Here is a 17,869-nt window from a genome sequence, read left to right as displayed (position 1 = left end):
GTCCTTACAGGGTCATCTTGGGTCATGTTCGCCTGCCATCAGGGTGTGGGGGTCATGACCTTTGCTCCATGTTTAGCTACACGTGTGTATATCTCTTCAACATACCTTTTCTGTCTGGTCTCTCTACCTTCTTGTCTCTCCGCCTCCCGTTCTCTGTCTAACCTCCTCTCTCCTCCTCCATCCTCCTCTCCTCCATCCTCCTCCATCCTCCTCTCTCTCCTCCATCCTCCTCTCTCCTCCTCCATCCTCCTCTCTCCTCCATCCTCCTCTCTCTCCTCCATCCTCCTCTCTCCTCATCCATCCTCCTCTCTCCTCATCCATCCTCCTCTCTCCTCCATCCTCCTCTCTCCTCCTCCATCCTCCTCTCTCCTCCATCCTCCTCCATCCTCATCCATCCTCCTCTCTCCTCCATCCTCCTCTCTCCTCCTCCATCCTCCTCCATCCTCCTCTCTCCTCCATCCTCCTCTCTCCTCCATCCTCCTCTCTCCTCCTCCATCCTCCTCCATCCTCCTCTCTCCTCCATCCTCCTCTCTCCTCCTCCATCCTCCTCCATCCTCCTCTCTCCTCCTCCATCCTCCTCTCTCCTCCTCCATCCTCCTCTCTCTCCTCCATCCTCCTCTCTCCTCATCCATCCTCCTCTCTCCTCCATCCTCCTCTCTCCTCCTCCATCCTCCTCTCTCCTCATCCATCCTCCTCTCTCCTCCATCCTCCTCTCTCCTCCTCCATCCTCCTCTCTCCTCCATCCTCCTCTCTCCTCCTCCATCCTCCTCTCTCCTCCTCCATCCTCCTCTCTCCTCCTCCATCCTCCTCCATCCTCCTCTCTCCTCCTCCATCCTCCTCTCTCCTCCTCCATCCTCCTCTCTCCTCTCTCCTCCTCCATCCTCCTCCTCCATCCTCCTCTCTCCTCCATCCTCCTCTCTCCTCATCCATCCTCCTCTCTCTCCTCCATCCTCCTCTCTCCTCATCCATCCTCCTCTCTCTCCTCCATCCTCCTCTCTCCTCATCCATCCTCCTCTCTCCTCCATCCTCCTCTCTCCTCCATCCTCCTCTCTCCTCCTCCATCCTCCTCTCTCCTCATCCATCCTCCTCTCTCCTCCATCCTCCTCTCTCCTCCTCCATCCTCCTCTCTCTCCTCCATCCTCCTCTCTCCTCATCCATCCTCCTCTCTCCTCCATCCTCCTCCATCCTCCTCTCTCCTCCATCCTCCTCTCTCCTCCTCCATCCTCTCTCCTCCTCCATCCTCTCCTCCCTCCAGACTCCTAAGCCTTCCGGCCTCTCCACCTCTCTCTCTGGTGATGTCAGCGAGGCGGGGCTATCTCAGAGTGCCCTGGGGGCTCCTGTCGTCCCGCTGCCGAGCGGCTCCTCCGCCACGCCCGGAGCCCCGCCCCCGGCCACGTCCAGCAAGGTCAGTCCGCCATCCCCTCAACCAATCAAATCATCACACCTCTACTCCCCCACAGCCAACGGGACTTGACATTCTGTATGACCATCTTGTGGTTTTGATACGACGACTCACGCGTGTTCTGTCCGTGTTGTTGTGCGTGAACAGGGGGAAAGTGTCGTTTACAAGCAGGTAGGGCTGGTCGTGTGATTGGCTAGCTGGCTGCATGTGTTGTCCACACCTGGCATGTCACGCTAATACGCGAACTAAGTTGTTTGATAAATAGAAAGAAGATTTGATTGGTTCCTCACTACTACTGACTGAGATTTGTTTGGTTCCTCACTACTGCTGACCTGTTCCTCACTACTGCTGTCTTGAGATTTGATTGGTTCCTCACTACTGCTGTCTTGTTTGAGCTCTCCGTTACAGCTGGTGTGTGTGTGTGTGTGTGGGGGGGGGGGGTTGAGTGAAACTCGGGGTGTGAAGTCTGGCAGAACCTCCATGTTGATGTTGGGTAGCATGTCTTACAGCTGGGGGTGTTAATAGTGTTTACCTCTGGCTACAAGATACTCTGACACATTCCCCCTCAGGAGGAGGACTCCCTGCGGGGCCAGCTGAAGGACCTGGAGGAGAAGCTGGAGACCCTGAGGATGAAGCGCTCGGAGGACAAGGCCAAGCTGAAGGAGCTGGAGAAGAGCCGCATCCAGCTGGAGCAGCTGCAGGAGTGGAGGAGCAAGATGCAGGAGCAGCAGACCGACCTGCAGAGACAGCTGAAGGACGCCAAGAAGGTAGGAGACACACACACTCACACACTCTACACACTACACACACACACACTCTACACACTACACACACACACTCTACACAAACACACTCTACACACACACTCTCACACATACACACTCTATACACACACACTCACTCTACACACTCACACACAATCTACACACTCACTCTACACACTCACACACACTCACACTACACACACACACACTGGTCCAGGTATATCAGTCCCCCCTGTTCCCCGTCAGGATGCGCTGGAGGCCCTGGAGGGGAAGGAGCGCTACATGGAGGAGATGGCGGACACGGCGGACGCCATCGAGATGGCCACGCTGGACAAGGAGATGGCGGAGGAGCGGGCGGAGTCCCTCACGGTGGAGGTGGAGTCGCTGAAGGAGAAGGTGGAGGAGCTCACCATGGACCTGGAGATCCTGAAGCACGAGATCGAGGAGAAAGGTCAGGGGGGCGTGTGATTGGTAGAGGACAGAGCCGTACTTGACTGTGATTGGTAGAGGACAGGGCCGTACTTGACTGTGATTGATAGAGGACAGGGCCATACTTGACTGTGATTGGTAAAAGACAGGCCGGTACTTGACTCCCTCCCCCCCTCACACACACACACACACACACACACAGGTTCGGACGGAGCAGCCTCCAGCTACCACGTCAGGCAACTGGAGGAGCAGAACAGCCGGCTGAAGGAGGCGCTGGTCAGGTCAGTCTCCTCCTCACACCACCACCTCTCCTCCACCCTCCACCCACCTCACACCCTCCATCTCTCCTCCACCCACCTCACACCCTCCACCCACCTCACACCCTCCATCTCTCCTCCACCCACCTCACACCCTCCACCCACCTCATACCCTCCATCTCTCCTCCACCCACCTCACACCCTCCACCCACCTCACACCCTCCATCTCTCCTCCACCCACCTCACACCCTCCACCCACCTCACACCCTCCATCTCTCCTCCACCCACCTCACACCCTCCACCCACCTCACACCCTCCATCTCTCCTCCACCCACCTCACACCCTCCACCCACCTCACACCCTCCACTCTCCTCACACCCTCCACCTCTCCTCCACCCCCCCAGGATGCGGGACCTGTCGTCGTCGGAGAAGCAGGAGCACGTGAAGCTTCAGAAGCAGATGGAGAAGAAGGGTGGAGAGCTGGAGGTGCTGAGGACCCAGAGGGAGAAGCTGCAGGAGGAGATGAAGCAGGCCGAGGTCACCATCGACGAGCTCAAGGAGCAGGTCCGGAACCTTCCACCTTCGAACCCCTCCGCCTCACCTCCGCTCTAGCAGAGTACGGACCCTACTTCTGACCTGTGGAGCTCTGATTATGTGTGTGTGTGTGTGTTTTTGCGGTGTGTGTGTGTGCTCCAGGTGGACGCGGCTCTGGGGGCGGAGGAGATGGTGGAGACCCTGACGGAGAGGAACCTGGACCTGGAGGAGAAGGTCAGGGAGCTGAGAGAGACCGTCACAGACCTGGTAGGTCCTCCTCCTAATCGTCATAGTAACCCCTAACCTTCTCCTCGTTGTCATAGTAACTAACCCTAACCCCCTCATATGTTCTGACATCCATCATTTTCTAGTCTGTTCCTACATTCTCTTCATTTAACACCCTAGTCTCACCCCCCCTCCTCCTCCTCCAATATAACCCCTTCTCTGTGACCCTTGACCCCTCCTCCTCCAATATAACCCCTTCTCTGTGACCCTTGACCCCTCCTCCTCCAATATAACCCCTTCTCTGTGACCCTTGACCCCTCCTCCTCCTCCAATATAACCCCTTCTCGGTGACCCTTGACCCCTCCTCCAATATAACCCCTTCTCTGTGACCCTTGACCCCTCCTCCTCCAATATAACCCCTTCTCTGTGACCCTTGACCCCTCCTCCTCCAATATAACCCCTTCTCTGTGACCCTTGACCCCTCCTCCTCCTCCAATATAACCCCTTCTCGGTGACCCTTGACCCCTCCTCCTCCAATATAACCCCTTCTCGGTCACCCTTGACCCCTCCTCCTCCAATATAACCCCTTCTCTGTGACCCTTGACCCCTCCTCCTCCTCCAATATAACCCCTTCTCGGTGACCCTTGACCCCTCCTCCTCCTCCAATATAACCCCTTCTCGGTGACCCTTGACCCCTCCTCCTCCAATATAACCCCTTCTCTGTGACCCTTGACCCCTCCTCCTCCTCCAATATAACCCCTTCTCTGTGACCCTTGACCCCTCCTCCTCCTCCAATATAACCCCTTCTCGGTGACCCTTGACCCCAGGAAGCCATCAACGAGATGAACGACGAGCTTCAGGAGAACGGGCGTGAGACGGAGATGGAGCTGCGAGAGCAGTTGGACCTGGCGGGGGCGCGGGTCAGGGAGGCCCAGCGCAGGGTGGAGGCCGGCCAGGAGACCCTGGCTGACTACACACACACCATCAGCAAGTACAGGGAGCTGACCTCCAGCCTGCAGGTACACACACACACACACATGCACACACACACACACATACATGCACATACACACACACACACATGCACACACACACACACATACATGCACATACACACACACATACATGCACATACACACACACATACATGCACATACACACACACATACATGCACACACACACACACATACATGCACATACACACACACATACATGCACACACACACACACATACATGCACATACACACACACATACATGCACACACACACACACATACATGCACATACACACACACATACATGCACATACACACACGACAGTCACTGATGTGTTGTACACCAGACAGTGAATAACGTGTATCTCTCTGTGTGTGTGTGTGTGCAGGAGACCAATCGGGAGCTGACCAATCAGCAGAGTGCCAGTGCAGAACAGGAACAGCCTCCAGCTGAGCTGTTTGACTTCAAGATCAAGTTTGCAGAGACCAAGGCCTACGCTAAGGTACACACACACTCTCTCTCACTCACTCACTCTCTCACACACACACTCCCCCTCTCTCTCACACACACACTCCCCCCCCCCCTCTCTCTCTCTCTCTCTCTCACACTCGTCTACCTCTTTTGACATGGTTGTGTGTGTGTGTGTGTAGGCCATAGAGATGGAGCTGAGGAAGATGGAGGTGAGCCAGGCTAACAGGCAGGTATCCCTGCTCACCTCCTTCATGCCCGACTCCTTCCTGCGGCACGGAGGAGACCACGACTGCATCCTGGTGCTGCTGCTCATCCCCCGGCTCATCTGCAAGGTACCAGGGGGAGGAGGGGAGGGGGAAGGGGGTGAGAGAACTTGTGTGTGTGTGTGTGTGTGTGTGTTAAGCTCTACCTCTCCCCAGGCTGAGTGGACTAGTAAGCTGTGTGTGTGTGTCTGTGTGTGTAGGCTGAGCTAATCAGTAAGCAAGCCCAGGAGAAGTTTGACCTGAGTGTGACCCCAGTGGTGCGCCCTGGGATGCGAGGTCCTCCGGGAGAGCAGCTCAGCTTTGCCTCCGGCCTGGTGTACTCTCTGAACCTGCTGCAGGCCACGCTGCACCGCTACCAGGGGTCAGTACTGGTACTGGTACTGTACTGAGCCTGTTACTGGACTGTACTGTTACTGAGCCTGTTACTGTACTGTTACTGAGCCTGTTACTGTACTGTTACTGAGCCTGTTACTGTACTGTTACTGAACCTGTTACTGTACTGTTACTGAACCTGTTACTGTTACTGAGCCTGTTACCGAGCCTGTTACTTTTACTGCACTACTATAACTACTGTCCCACCTGCCCCTGCAGAGCCCTGAGCAGCTGCAGTGTGGAGGTGTATAAGAGGATGGGGACTCTGTACTCTGAGATGAGTGTTCACGAGCGCTCTCTGGACCTGCTCATCGACCTGCTGCACAAGGACCAGCTGGACGAGACTGTCAACGTGGAGCCCCTGACCAGGGCCATCAAGTACTACCAGGTACACACACACACACAGCCCCTGACCAGGGCCATCAAGTACTACCAGGTACACACACACACACACAGCCCCTGACCAGGGCCATCAAGTACTACCAGGTACACACACACACACACACACACACACAGCCCCTGACCAGGGCCATCAAGTACTACCAGGTACACACACACCCACACACACACACGTACAGTGTGCGTACAGTCAGTACTACACACACACCAACACTGTTTCCTGGGTTCTGCAGCAACTGTACAGCATCCACCTATCAGAGCGGGCTGAGGACTGCACCGTTCAGCTGGGAGACCACATCAAGGTATCCCTCTGTCTCTGTGTCTCCCCCTAACACACACTCTCATCGCATAGTGCCAAGGTGTCCTGAGTCTGAATCTGACCTTTGACCCGTGACCTCCAGTTTACCCAGAGTGCCCTGGACTGCATGGGCGTGGAGGTGGGTCGTCTGCGGGCCGTCCTGCAGGCGGGACAGGAAGGGGCGGATCTCTCCATCCTGCTCAGGGACCTGGACACTTCCTGTAGTGACATCAGACAGTTCTGTAAGAAGATCCGACGTCGCATGCCTGGAACCGACGTCCCCGGGGTGCCGGCCGCGCTGGCCTTCCCAACGCAGGTACACACACACACACTTATACACACACTCACACACACTCACACTTATACCTACGCTCACTTGTACACAAACTTAAACACACACACTCACTGACTTGTATAAGCACTCATACACACATTTATGAACACACACACCACCTAGTGTGTTGGTTCCCCTGTGAGGCGGGGTCACTGAGGCGGGGTCACTGAGGCGGGGTCACTGAGGCGGGGTCACTGAGGCGGGGTCACTGAGGCGGGGTCACTGAGGCGAGGCTGTGTGCAGGTGTCGGAGGCGCTGGCGGAGGCGCGGGGCCAGCTGGGCCGCGTGGTGGCCGTGCTGCAGGAGCTGGGGGCGGCAGGAGCCCAGACGGTCGCTCCTCTGGGGGAGAGCGAGGGCCTGAGCGCCCTGAGTCTGGAGGAAGTCACCATCAAGGCTGTCGAGCAGGTAGAGGACTGTGTGTGTGTGTGTGTGTGTCCTACGAGGTAGGGGAGGAGGGTGGGGGAAGGTGTGTGTGTGTGTGTGTGTGTGTGTGTGTGTCCTACGAGGTAGGGGAGGAGGGTGGGGGAAGGTGTGTGTGTGTGTGTGGAGGCAACTGCTGCAAGATCAACATAACTAAAACCCCCAACACAACATAACAACCCCTGCCCCTATCTCTCCCCCCGTGTGTCCCCCCCCCTCCCCCAGGTGTACGGTTGCCACGGTGACAACCCCCACGAGAGCCTGCGTCAGTCCTGCAGCTCCGTCATCTCCACCATGAACAAGATGGCCACCGCCATGCAGGAGGGGGAGTACGACTCTGAGAGACCCCACGCACAGGTGAGGGAGGGGGAGGAGGGGAGGAGGAGGGGGGGGGGGGAGAGGAGCGGAGGAGGAGGGAGAGTAAATCTTCTACAGCTGTCCGTGGATATCTGACCGTTGAACATTGATACTTTCTGAAACATGTGTTCATGCTGCCCATGTGACCATGGTCCCCAGACCCCCCCGGTGGAGCTGCGCGCTGCCTCTCTCAGGGCTGAGATCACGGACGCCGAGGGGCTGGGAGCCCGTCTGGAGGACAGGGACACCGTCATCAAGGAGGTCAAGAAGTCCCTCAAGATCAAGGTACACACTCACTCACACACCACACAATACACACACACTCACAATACACACACACTCACTCACACACCACACAATACACACACACTCACTCACACACCACACAATACACACACACTCACTCACACACCACACAATACACACACACTCACTCACACACCACACAATACACACACACTCACTCACACACCACACAATACACACACACTCACTCACACACCACACAATACACACACACTCACTCACACACCACACAATACACACACACTCACTCACACACCACACAATACACACACACTCACTCACACACCACACAATACACACACACTCACTCACACACCACACAATACACACACACTCACAATACACACACACTCACTCACACACCACACAATACACACACACTCACAATACACACACACTCACTCACACACCACACAATACACACACACTCACTCACACACCACACAATACACACACACTCACTCACACACCACACAATACACACACACTCACTCACACACCACACAATACACACACACTCACTCACACACCACACAATACACACACACTCACTCACACACCACACAATACACACACACTCACTCACACACCACACAATACACACACACTCACTCACACACCACACAATACACACACACTCACTCACACACCACACAATACACACACACTCACTCACACACCACACAATACACACACACTCACAATACACACACACTCACTCACACACCACACAATACACACACACTCACTCACACACCACACAATACACACACACTCACAATACACACTCACAATACACACACACTCACAATACACACTCACAATACACACTCACAATACACACACACTCACTCACACACCACACAATACACACACACTCACTCACACACCACACAATACACACACACTCACTCACACACCACACAATACACACACACTCACTCACACACCACACAATACACACACACTCACTCACACACCACACAATACACACACACTCACTCACACACCACACAATACACACACACTCACTCACACACCACACAATACACACACACTCACTCACACACCACACAATACACACACACTCACTCACACACCACACAATACACACACACTCACTCACACACCACACAATACACACACACTCACTCACACACCACACAATACACACACACACTCACTCACACACCACACAATACACACACACACTCACTCTCTCACAATACACACACACACACTCACTCTCTCACAATACACACACACACTCACTCTCTCACAATACACACACACACACTCACTCTCTCACAATACACACACACACACTCACTCTCTCACAATACACACACACACTCACTCTCTCACAATACACACACACACACTCACTCTCTCACAATACACACACACACTCACTCTCTCACAATACACACACACACTCACTCTCTCACAATACACACACACACACTCACTCTCTCACAATACACACACACACTCACTCTCTCACAATACACACACACACTCACTCTCTCACAATACACACACACACTCACTCTCTCACAATACACACACACACTCACTCTCTCACAATACACACACACACTCACTCTCTCACAATACACACACACACTCACTCTCTCACAATACACACACACACTCACTCTCTCAATACACACACACACTCACTCTCTCACAATACACACACACACTCACTCTCTCACAATACACACACACACTCACTCTCTCACAATACACACACACACTCACTCTCTCACAATACACACACACACTCACTCTCTCACAATACACACACACACTCACTCTCTCACAATACACACACACACTCACTCTCTCACAATACACACACACACTCACTCTCTCACAATACACACACACACTCACAATACACACACACACTCACTCTCTCACAATACACACACACACACTCACTCTCTCACAATACACACACACACTCACTCTCTCACAATACACACACACACACTCACTCTCTCACAATACACACACACACACTCACTCTCTCACAATACACACACACACTCACTCTCTCACAATACACACACACACTCACTCTCTCACAATACACACACACACACTCACTCTCTCACAATACACACACACACTCACTCTCTCACAATACACACACACACTCACTCTCTCACAATACACACACACACTCACTCTCTCACAATACACACACACACTCACTCTCTCACAATACACACACACACTCACTCTCTCACAATACACACACACACTCACTCTCTCACAATACACACACACACTCACTCTCTCACAATACACACACACACTCACTCTCTCACAATACACACACACACTCACTCTCTCACAATACACACACACACTCACTCTCTCACAATACACACACACACACTCACTCTCTCACAATACACACACACACACTCACTCTCTCACAATACACACACACACTCACTCTCTCACAATACACACACACACTCACTCTCTCACAATACACACACACACTCACTCTCTCACAATACACACACACACACTCACTCTCTCACAATACACACACACACTCACTCTCTCACAATACACACACACACACTCACTCTCTCACAATACACACACACACTCACTCTCTCACAATACACACACACACTCACTCTCTCACAATACACACACACACTCACTCTCTCACAATACACACACACACTCACTCTCTCACAATACACACACACACACTCACTCTCTCACAATACACACACACACTCACTCTCTCACAATACACACACACAACCCCCCCCCAGGGTGAGGAGCTGAGCGAGGCCCACGTTCGTCTCAGTCTGCTGGAGAGGAAGCTGGACACGTCCACCAGGGACGCAGACGAGAGGGTGGAGAAGATTCAGACCCGGCTGGACGACAGCCTGGCCCTGCTCAAGAAGAAGGAGAAGTAAGGAACCTGGGGGAACCTGGGGGAACCTGGGGGGAACCTGGGGGAACCTGGGGGAACCTGGGGGAACCTGGGGGAACCTGGGGGAACCTGGGGGGAACCTGGGGGAACCTGGGGGAACCTGGGGGAACCTGGGGGAACCTGGGGGGAACCTGGGGGAAACCTGGGGGAACCTCCTCGCGTCTAACCTCTACCTTCTCACTTCTCAACTTCTGGAACCTTCCGGAACCGCATCACTGCTAAAACATCTCTCCTTCTCTCCTCCTCCCCCCCTCCTTCCCCCCCAGGGAGTTTGAAGAGACCATGGACGCCCTGCAGGCCGACATCGACCAGCTGGAGTCTGAGAAGGCGGAGCTAAAGCAGCGTCTCACCAGCCAATCAAAGATGACCATCGACGGCCTCAGGGCCCAGCCCACCTCCGGCATAGCCTCCATCGTCACGGGAACGGCAGGAGGTGAGACGAGACACACACACTCAGGACACACACACAACACATAGAGACAGACTACCAGAACGCACAAGCTTCCTATTGAACTCCTCTCTTCCTTCTCTCCCTCTCTCTCCCTCACCTCCACCCCCCCCCCACCTCCTCCAGCGGCTCCCCCAGCAGCAGGCTCTCTGTCTGGGCCTCTGCAGGTGGTGGACTCCCCCCTCCTCAAACAGCAGCTGGAGGCTCAGAGGCTGGGCATCAAACACCTGAAGAACGAGAACAACAGGCTCAAGGTGACGACACACACACTCCATACACACACACACACTCCATACACACACACACTCCATACACACACACACTCCATACACACACACACGTACAGCTGACTCATCTGTAAACAGAAATCACATCTTTTTGTGCGACCATATCCACGTGGAGAGAAGTTTGTTGTCTAAAGTCCTCCCCCTCTCTCCTCCCCCTCTCTCCTCCCCCTCTCTCCTCCCCCTCTCTCCTCCCCCTCTCTCCTCCCTCTCTCTCCTCCCCCTCTCTCCTGTGTTCCCAGGCGGAGAAGATGAGGGCTCAGCTGGCCTCCCTGCCCCCCCTCCACGTCCCCCACTGGACCCCCCCCAAGGAGGGCCCCCCCCCCTCCAGCCCCCCCCCTCCCGAGGGGCTGGAGGGGGCCCTCTACCGGAAGACTGACCAGCTGCTGGCCACTCTGCTGCGGATGAGCGCCGGGGTCAGAGTGGTGGACATCACCGGCAAGACCCCTGGTCAGTGCGCGTGTGTGCTAAAGCGTTACTATACCTTCAGACGAGCTTATGTGGGTGTGCCATTGTAGTGCGGTTATCAGATGCTTAACGTGTGTGTGTGTGTGTGTGTGTGTGGTCCTTCAGTCAGTGCCAGTGCCCAGCTGCTGGAGCAGACTGCTCGTCTGCAGAGCCTCAGAGATGCGCTGGACAGACTCAAGGTGAGAGCTGCTGTCCTGCATCCTCCACCCTTCATCCTCCACCCTGCATCCTCCACCCTTCATCCTCCACCCTGCATCCTCCACCCTTCATCCTCCACCCTTCATCCTCCACCCTTCATCCTCCACCCTTCATCCTCCACCCTTCATCCTCCACCCTGCATCCTCCACCCTTCATCCTCCACCCTGCATCCTCCACCCTTCATCCTCCACCCTGCATCCTCCACCCTGCATCCTCCACCCTTCATCCTCCACCCTTCATCCTCCACCCTTCATCCTCCACCCTTCATCCTCCACCCTGCATCCTCCACCCTTCATCCTCCACCCTGCATCCTCCACCCTTCATCCTCCACCCTTCATCCTCCACCCTTCATCCTCCACCCTGCATCCTCCACCCTTCATCCTCCACCCTTCATCCTCCACCCTTCATCCTCCACCCTTCATCCTCCACCCTTCATCCTCCACCCTGCATCCTCCACCCTTCATCCTCCACCCTGCATCCTCCACCCTTCATCCTCCACCCTTCATCCTCCACCCTGCATCCTCCACCCTTCAGTTAAACTTGTATGTACGCTGAAATACATGTATTTACCTGAAGCTGTATTATATCCCTGTTCCTTTCCCTCCTCTCTAGGGGGAGGTAGCAGAGCATGTCGTCTCTCAGCAGCCTGGAGCCAAGGTCTCCTCTGACTTCGCCACCTTCCCAGTCTCTTCCTTTGTCAAGGTGACACACAAGCACATACACACACACACTTGTATACACACACTCGTATACACACTCACACTTGGCTTTGAGAGCTGCATGTCTCTTCAACATCATGAGCGACCCTGAACGTTTCCCTGACCTCTGACCCCAGGCCAAGCAGGAGAAGCAGGAGGGCACGGTGTTTGTGGGGCGTGTCTCCATCCCCTGCGCCCGGGGCCAGGAGCAGGTCCACCGCCTCGTCCTATCACAGCAGCACCTGCAGCAGGTGCACCGCCTCCTCATGAACTAACCGCAACGCCATTGGCCCGTCGCCCGACATCGACAGCGGGCTACACCAATCAGAGCACGGTTGAAAAAAAAAGAATACTTTTTTCTTTTCTTTTTTTTCCGTGTCCAGTCCATCTCCTATTAGAAATCTCAGGAAATTTGAATATTTATTGTTACAGTACGAGGCCAACGGTGCAACTGTCAATTACAACGCTACGCCGAAGAGAAACTAGTGTTCTCATCTAGGTTCCATCTCCAGAACGTTGCCGTGGGTTACCGTTATGTACGATCTAAATGAGTCATGAATAGGAAAAAATTGTAAGTTCAATTTGTTTAAGGCGTGACAGGCTAGCGCATATTTTCAAATGTTTGGAGACGGGATGATTGGCACAAAGTAGATTCTTGCGACGTACTTCCTGCTTGAAGCTATTGTCTTGTTCTGTGTGCATCATTTCCCACTGTGGTGATTCTGTGTAATCTGCACCAGCCTATACACACCACCAGGACCAAGTTGTAACTCACCATCGAAATGACCAAAAAACATCTTGTCACATCTGTTCTGCGTTAAAAGCTCTGTTACGGACAGAGGATATTCACCAGATCCACGTCATTTTATCGTTGATGTTGCAGTGTAATTTGTTACACTACAAAGGTCTAGCAGATTCACACTTGTCTTCTGGTGGTCTGTCCCTTAGGGACTATCAAAGTCACACAATTGTCTTCTCTTTTATTAGGACTAATATAAAGTAATTGAGGCTTTTTCTGTATTATCCGTTTTTTCTGTGTCAGTATACCTGGGCTACGGTTGTAGACATGGCAGTTAAATAAAGTTTCTTTTTTTGAGTAAAATGTCCACATTCCTCAACAGTGGTTTCCTCACTAGTGACCACGTACAAGCACACTAATCCTTCTCTGTACACGTTTGCAAACTATAGAACAATAAAGTTCTTACACGGCTGGTACGAATGTTTTCTGTTTAATACTAAACTACGTCCCTCAAGGTGAACAACAATAGCACCCAATGCATAAAAGCGCAAACATCCAGAGTAAAAAAAGAAAATGCTACTGTGAAACACACACAAATTCTGGAGGGAACAGGGTCAAAATGTTAAACACACACTACAATCATAATACTTCACACTTAAGAGAGCAATAAGCACACAAACTAACAATTCCACACATTTTAACACTTAAAAGTAGGTTTTTCGAGAGTTAAATAATTTTCAAAAATGTCATCCTAAGGCACAAAAGTGCGTTAAGTCTTAAAAATGCTTCACAGAAAAATCCCTCATGAAACAATGAAAAGCAATAAATATTGACAGGTAACCATAACAGAACTGGTTCCATAACAACATAACCGTTTCCATAACAACAGACCATGAGGTCATAATACTGAACTGGAAGCTGCAGGCGGGGGGGGCAGTGCTAGTAGGGGGGGTAGGGGTAGTGGGCTTGTCTCTGGTAACCATAGGGGGCGTGGTCTCGCCTGGTGTGACGGTTCCTCATCACGTATTGGTTCTCTGGCCAGTACTGGGGCGGGGCCAGGCGGTGGTGATGGTCTGTGTGATAGGCTACTGGAAAGAGAGGGGGGGGGGGGGGGGGGTCGGGGAGCGAGTGAGGGTCAAGCGAGAATAACAGCAGCCAGACAACAAAATGAGAAAATCCCTCAGAGAGAGAGTCAAATATAGCCTGTGTGACAAAGAGAGAGAGAGAAAGAGAGCCATGTACCTTTCTCTCACACACACACACACACACTTTTTTGATCTCACATAGGATGAAAGGGAACGTACCGTGTGGGGCGCGTGCCCTTGCCCGGGGGCGTGCCCTTGCCCGGCCGCGTGGGTGCTGGGGAGCGGGTGGGGTGCGTCTCTTGGGGGCAGCGAGGGGGCGTGGTTCTGGGGCAGGGGGGCGCAGGGCAGCGAGGGGGCGCAGGGCTGGGGCAGGGTGGTGCGGGGCGAGGGGGCGCAGGGCTGGGGCAGGGGGGGCGCCCCACTCCTCCTCGAAGCTGAAGTACCCCGAGGACGAGCTGGGGCAGGACGGGAGGGAGTCCATGTAGAAGTGCTCCCCGTTCCCCCAGTACTGCAGCTCAGGGAGGGAGGGGGGAGGAGCTGGGGGAGAGAGAGGACAGAAGGAAAGAGGGTCAAACACACACACACACACACACAGAGAGCAGGGTCACTCACCAAAGGTCATAGTGTGGCTGTCACAGATAGGCTTCTGGTTGGGCCCCTCACTGGGATCTAGAGAGACATACACACCATGTCAGACGGCTAGCTGTGAGTGTGTGAGTGATAGTGAGTGTGTGAGAGTGAATGTGTGACAGTTAGTGTGTGTAAGAGTGAGTGTGTGACAGTTAGTGTGTGTGTGTGTGTGTAAGAGTGAGTGAGTGAGTGTGTGAGTGAGTGAGTGAGTGTGTGTGTGTGAGTGTGTGAGTGAGTGTGTGTGTGTGGGTGTGTGTGTGAGTGAGTGTGAGTGTGTGTGTGTGTCTGACCGGGAAGGGCCACGCCCCAGGCCTGGGCGGCGTGCCGCAGCAGCAGCGTGCTGATTCGCCGGTGGGCCAGGGCGTTCCAGTGCACGCCGTCGCGCATGCGGTGCTGCAGGCTGAAGCGGAACAGGAAGTGCAGGTCCAGCACGTCCAGCCCGTAGGCGTCCGCCAGCTTGCCTGCGTAGAAGTTCGCCTCCACGATGTCGTAACGCAGCGTGGGGCCCATGTGGGCGATCTGGGGGAGGTCGGGGGTCAGGAGGGACCACGCCGAGGAAGAGATAGGAAGTTTATACTCCATTTGACCCTTAATTTATTGATTTACTACCTCGTTTGTTCACTAATTCATTTGTTCACTGATTCGTTCATTCCTTGGATTGAACAGGAATCGATGAATCGACTGACAAACGGACAGGATACCTCCGGCACCAGGAACCCTCCTGTGATGTTCTTGCCCAGCGGCATGGTGAGGTTCCACACCACCAGGCACTCCTCTGGGAGAACGCTGCGCAGCTGCTCGAAGAACCGCTCCAGGTTCTCCCTGTAGTCCCTCACCCACAGAGAGTCGTACCTGACACACACACACACACGTGTGAGAGATACACATACACGTGTGTGTGTGTGTGTCTGAACGGCGGGGTCACCTGGAGACGTCCCAGACACAGGAGTTGACCACGACCACGTCTGGGCTCAGGCCGCAGCGGAAGTCCTCCAGCACGCTCTGCACGTAGCGGGAGAAGATCCGCGTCAGGAAGTAGAAGCGCACCAGGTGGTGGTCCGAGCGGTACTGACGCACCTCCCGGTACTCCGTCCCGTTAGTCATGAGGCCCGTGCGGCCCCCCTCCACCAGGCAGTCATGCTCAAACACCAGCTCTCCCTGACGGGGGGGAGGGGGAGAGGAGGGGGAGAGGGTGGAGGAGAGGAGGGGGAGAGGGTGGAGGAGGGAGAGAGGAGGGGGACAGAGGGTGGAGGAGGGAGGGGAGGGGGAGAGCAGAGAGAGAGGGTGGAGAAGAATAGGAGAGAAGGGGGAGAGGGTGGAGGAGGAGGAGGCATGGTGTGTGATGTGCATCTCACTACTGTGGCTATCAGACCTGGACAAACCCTCAGGTACACTTGATTTATCTCACCCCATGCGATGAAACTAGAGGATCTCTCTCAAAAGATACCAACTGAGTCAATTCCAACATACCTCATCTACTTGCCAATACATGTAGCCTAAGTGCAATTGAGCTCTGTAGTGATAGGTCTTGTGGCAGGTGAACTAACATCCTTTCCTGTATCAAATACTCTGCATAGAGATGAAGTTCATGGACGAGGTGTGTCTAGTCTAACCTTGGTCTTGAGTTGGGACTGAGAGAGGTATCTGTCCTTCTGTAACAGGAGGACTAAGTCTTTGTATACCGCACGTTGGACTGTGGAAAGGAAGAAATTAGACTAAATCAAATCCCCCCCCCCAAAAAAAAAAAAAAATCAATGCTCCGCCATTAGGCTAAGCTTCACATTTCTCCGTCGAAAACTTGCTAGCAATGTCCGGGTCGGAAATTTATTTTGACGACTCATCAACTGACATCTTGGATTGTACTAAAAAGTCTGCACAATAGTTAATTTAATAACTATAGGATAATCTCAGTCATAGCGCTACTTACTGGAGTCGCCCAGCACAACCACAAACTTGTTGTGCAGCAGTTTGCTCGCCTGCTCTTGACTCACGCTCTTCATGGTCTCTTTCTTCGGATTAAAACAAAGACTGGTTGGTTTTATAAACATTATTTAACACAGGTACTGAACTACAAGTAAATTGATATCGTTAGGCCAGCACCGGTTTCAATGGTCAGATTCCTACTGTGGTTGACAAACCAACTTGTGGTTGACAATGAGCCGTGTTTTAAGAAGGCCTGTACTCACCATGACAGGTAGGCTGTTTTTTTAATTATCTGTATCAACAACGATTATTAGTTTGCAAAGTAACGTTAACTAAAGCCTGACAGCTTCGACTGGTGGTTTTGAGATCAAACTTAGCCAAACCAGTGCGAATAAAACGATTACTTTGATGACTCCAGTATGACACATCTCAAACCGTCTCGACCCAGACCGCGAATCTTCTTCCTCTTTGGTTTTTGCTAATCAATTGTTGTGGCTTCCATAGCAAATAAAAAGCGTTGCTAACACTACAAATTATGTCCAATAGGGGACACCCGTGTTTTTCAAAAGCATTTTTCCTTTTCGGGTCCACAATTA

At 53.3% G+C, this 17,869-nt stretch overlaps 2 protein-coding genes across 10 annotated transcripts in view; one reads left to right on the top strand and one right to left on the bottom strand.

Moving 5' to 3' along the window:
- The window catches only part of LOC134009740 (dynactin subunit 1-like), a 19,808-nt gene extending 5,697 nt beyond the window's left edge, over positions 1–14,111 (top strand). For 6 of the 7 annotated variants that reach the window (XM_062449374.1, XM_062449372.1, XM_062449371.1 and 3 more), the window contains 24 exons: positions 1,256–1,405; positions 1,550–1,573; positions 1,972–2,169; positions 2,413–2,617; positions 2,798–2,876; positions 3,257–3,416; positions 3,549–3,653; positions 4,439–4,630; positions 4,998–5,111; positions 5,260–5,412; positions 5,544–5,704; positions 5,935–6,103; positions 6,348–6,416; positions 6,516–6,728; positions 6,990–7,151; positions 7,392–7,523; positions 7,683–7,808; positions 10,637–10,779; positions 11,067–11,233; positions 11,375–11,502; positions 11,775–11,982; positions 12,106–12,179; positions 12,811–12,900; positions 13,034–14,111. In XM_062449374.1, coding sequence (XP_062305358.1) covers positions 1,256–1,405; positions 1,550–1,573; positions 1,972–2,169; positions 2,413–2,617; positions 2,798–2,876; positions 3,257–3,416; positions 3,549–3,653; positions 4,439–4,630; positions 4,998–5,111; positions 5,260–5,412; positions 5,544–5,704; positions 5,935–6,103; positions 6,348–6,416; positions 6,516–6,728; positions 6,990–7,151; positions 7,392–7,523; positions 7,683–7,808; positions 10,637–10,779; positions 11,067–11,233; positions 11,375–11,502; positions 11,775–11,982; positions 12,106–12,179; positions 12,811–12,900; positions 13,034–13,171 — 3,360 coding nt within the window. In that variant the 3' untranslated portion in view covers positions 13,172–14,111. The remainder of the gene's footprint in view (positions 1–1,255; positions 1,406–1,549; positions 1,574–1,971; positions 2,170–2,412; positions 2,618–2,797; positions 2,877–3,256; positions 3,417–3,548; positions 3,654–4,438; positions 4,631–4,997; positions 5,112–5,259; positions 5,413–5,543; positions 5,705–5,934; positions 6,104–6,347; positions 6,417–6,515; positions 6,729–6,989; positions 7,152–7,391; positions 7,524–7,682; positions 7,809–10,636; positions 10,780–11,066; positions 11,234–11,374; positions 11,503–11,774; positions 11,983–12,105; positions 12,180–12,810; positions 12,901–13,033) is intronic. The other variant, XM_062449373.1, reaches the window with a different exon arrangement.
- Positions 14,090–17,869, bottom strand: LOC134009743 (PC-esterase domain-containing protein 1A-like). Of its 3 annotated transcripts, none has more exons than XM_062449381.1 (9): positions 17,678–17,869; positions 17,278–17,359; positions 16,964–17,043; positions 16,276–16,508; positions 16,052–16,202; positions 15,641–15,869; positions 15,333–15,389; positions 14,940–15,257; positions 14,090–14,720 (listed from the first exon to the last, which is right to left on the bottom strand). In XM_062449381.1, the coding sequence occupies exons 1-9, from the start codon at positions 17,699–17,701 to the stop codon at positions 14,575–14,577; spliced, it is 1,320 nt and encodes a 439-aa protein (XP_062305365.1). In that variant the 5' UTR covers positions 17,702–17,869; the 3' UTR covers positions 14,090–14,574. The 3 variants fall into 3 exon arrangements, with proteins under 3 accessions (XP_062305365.1, XP_062305366.1, XP_062305364.1); XM_062449382.1 differs by having other exon boundaries at positions 14,092–14,723; positions 17,537–17,865; XM_062449380.1 differs by having other exon boundaries at positions 14,092–14,723; positions 17,678–17,865.

Source organism: Osmerus eperlanus, chromosome 23 (genome assembly GCF_963692335.1).
Source record: "Osmerus eperlanus chromosome 23, fOsmEpe2.1, whole genome shotgun sequence".
Classification (NCBI taxonomy): domain Eukaryota; kingdom Metazoa; phylum Chordata; class Actinopteri; order Osmeriformes; family Osmeridae; genus Osmerus; species Osmerus eperlanus.
Note: the sequence above shows the minus strand (reverse complement) of the source record. Positions and strands in the feature narration are given on the sequence as shown.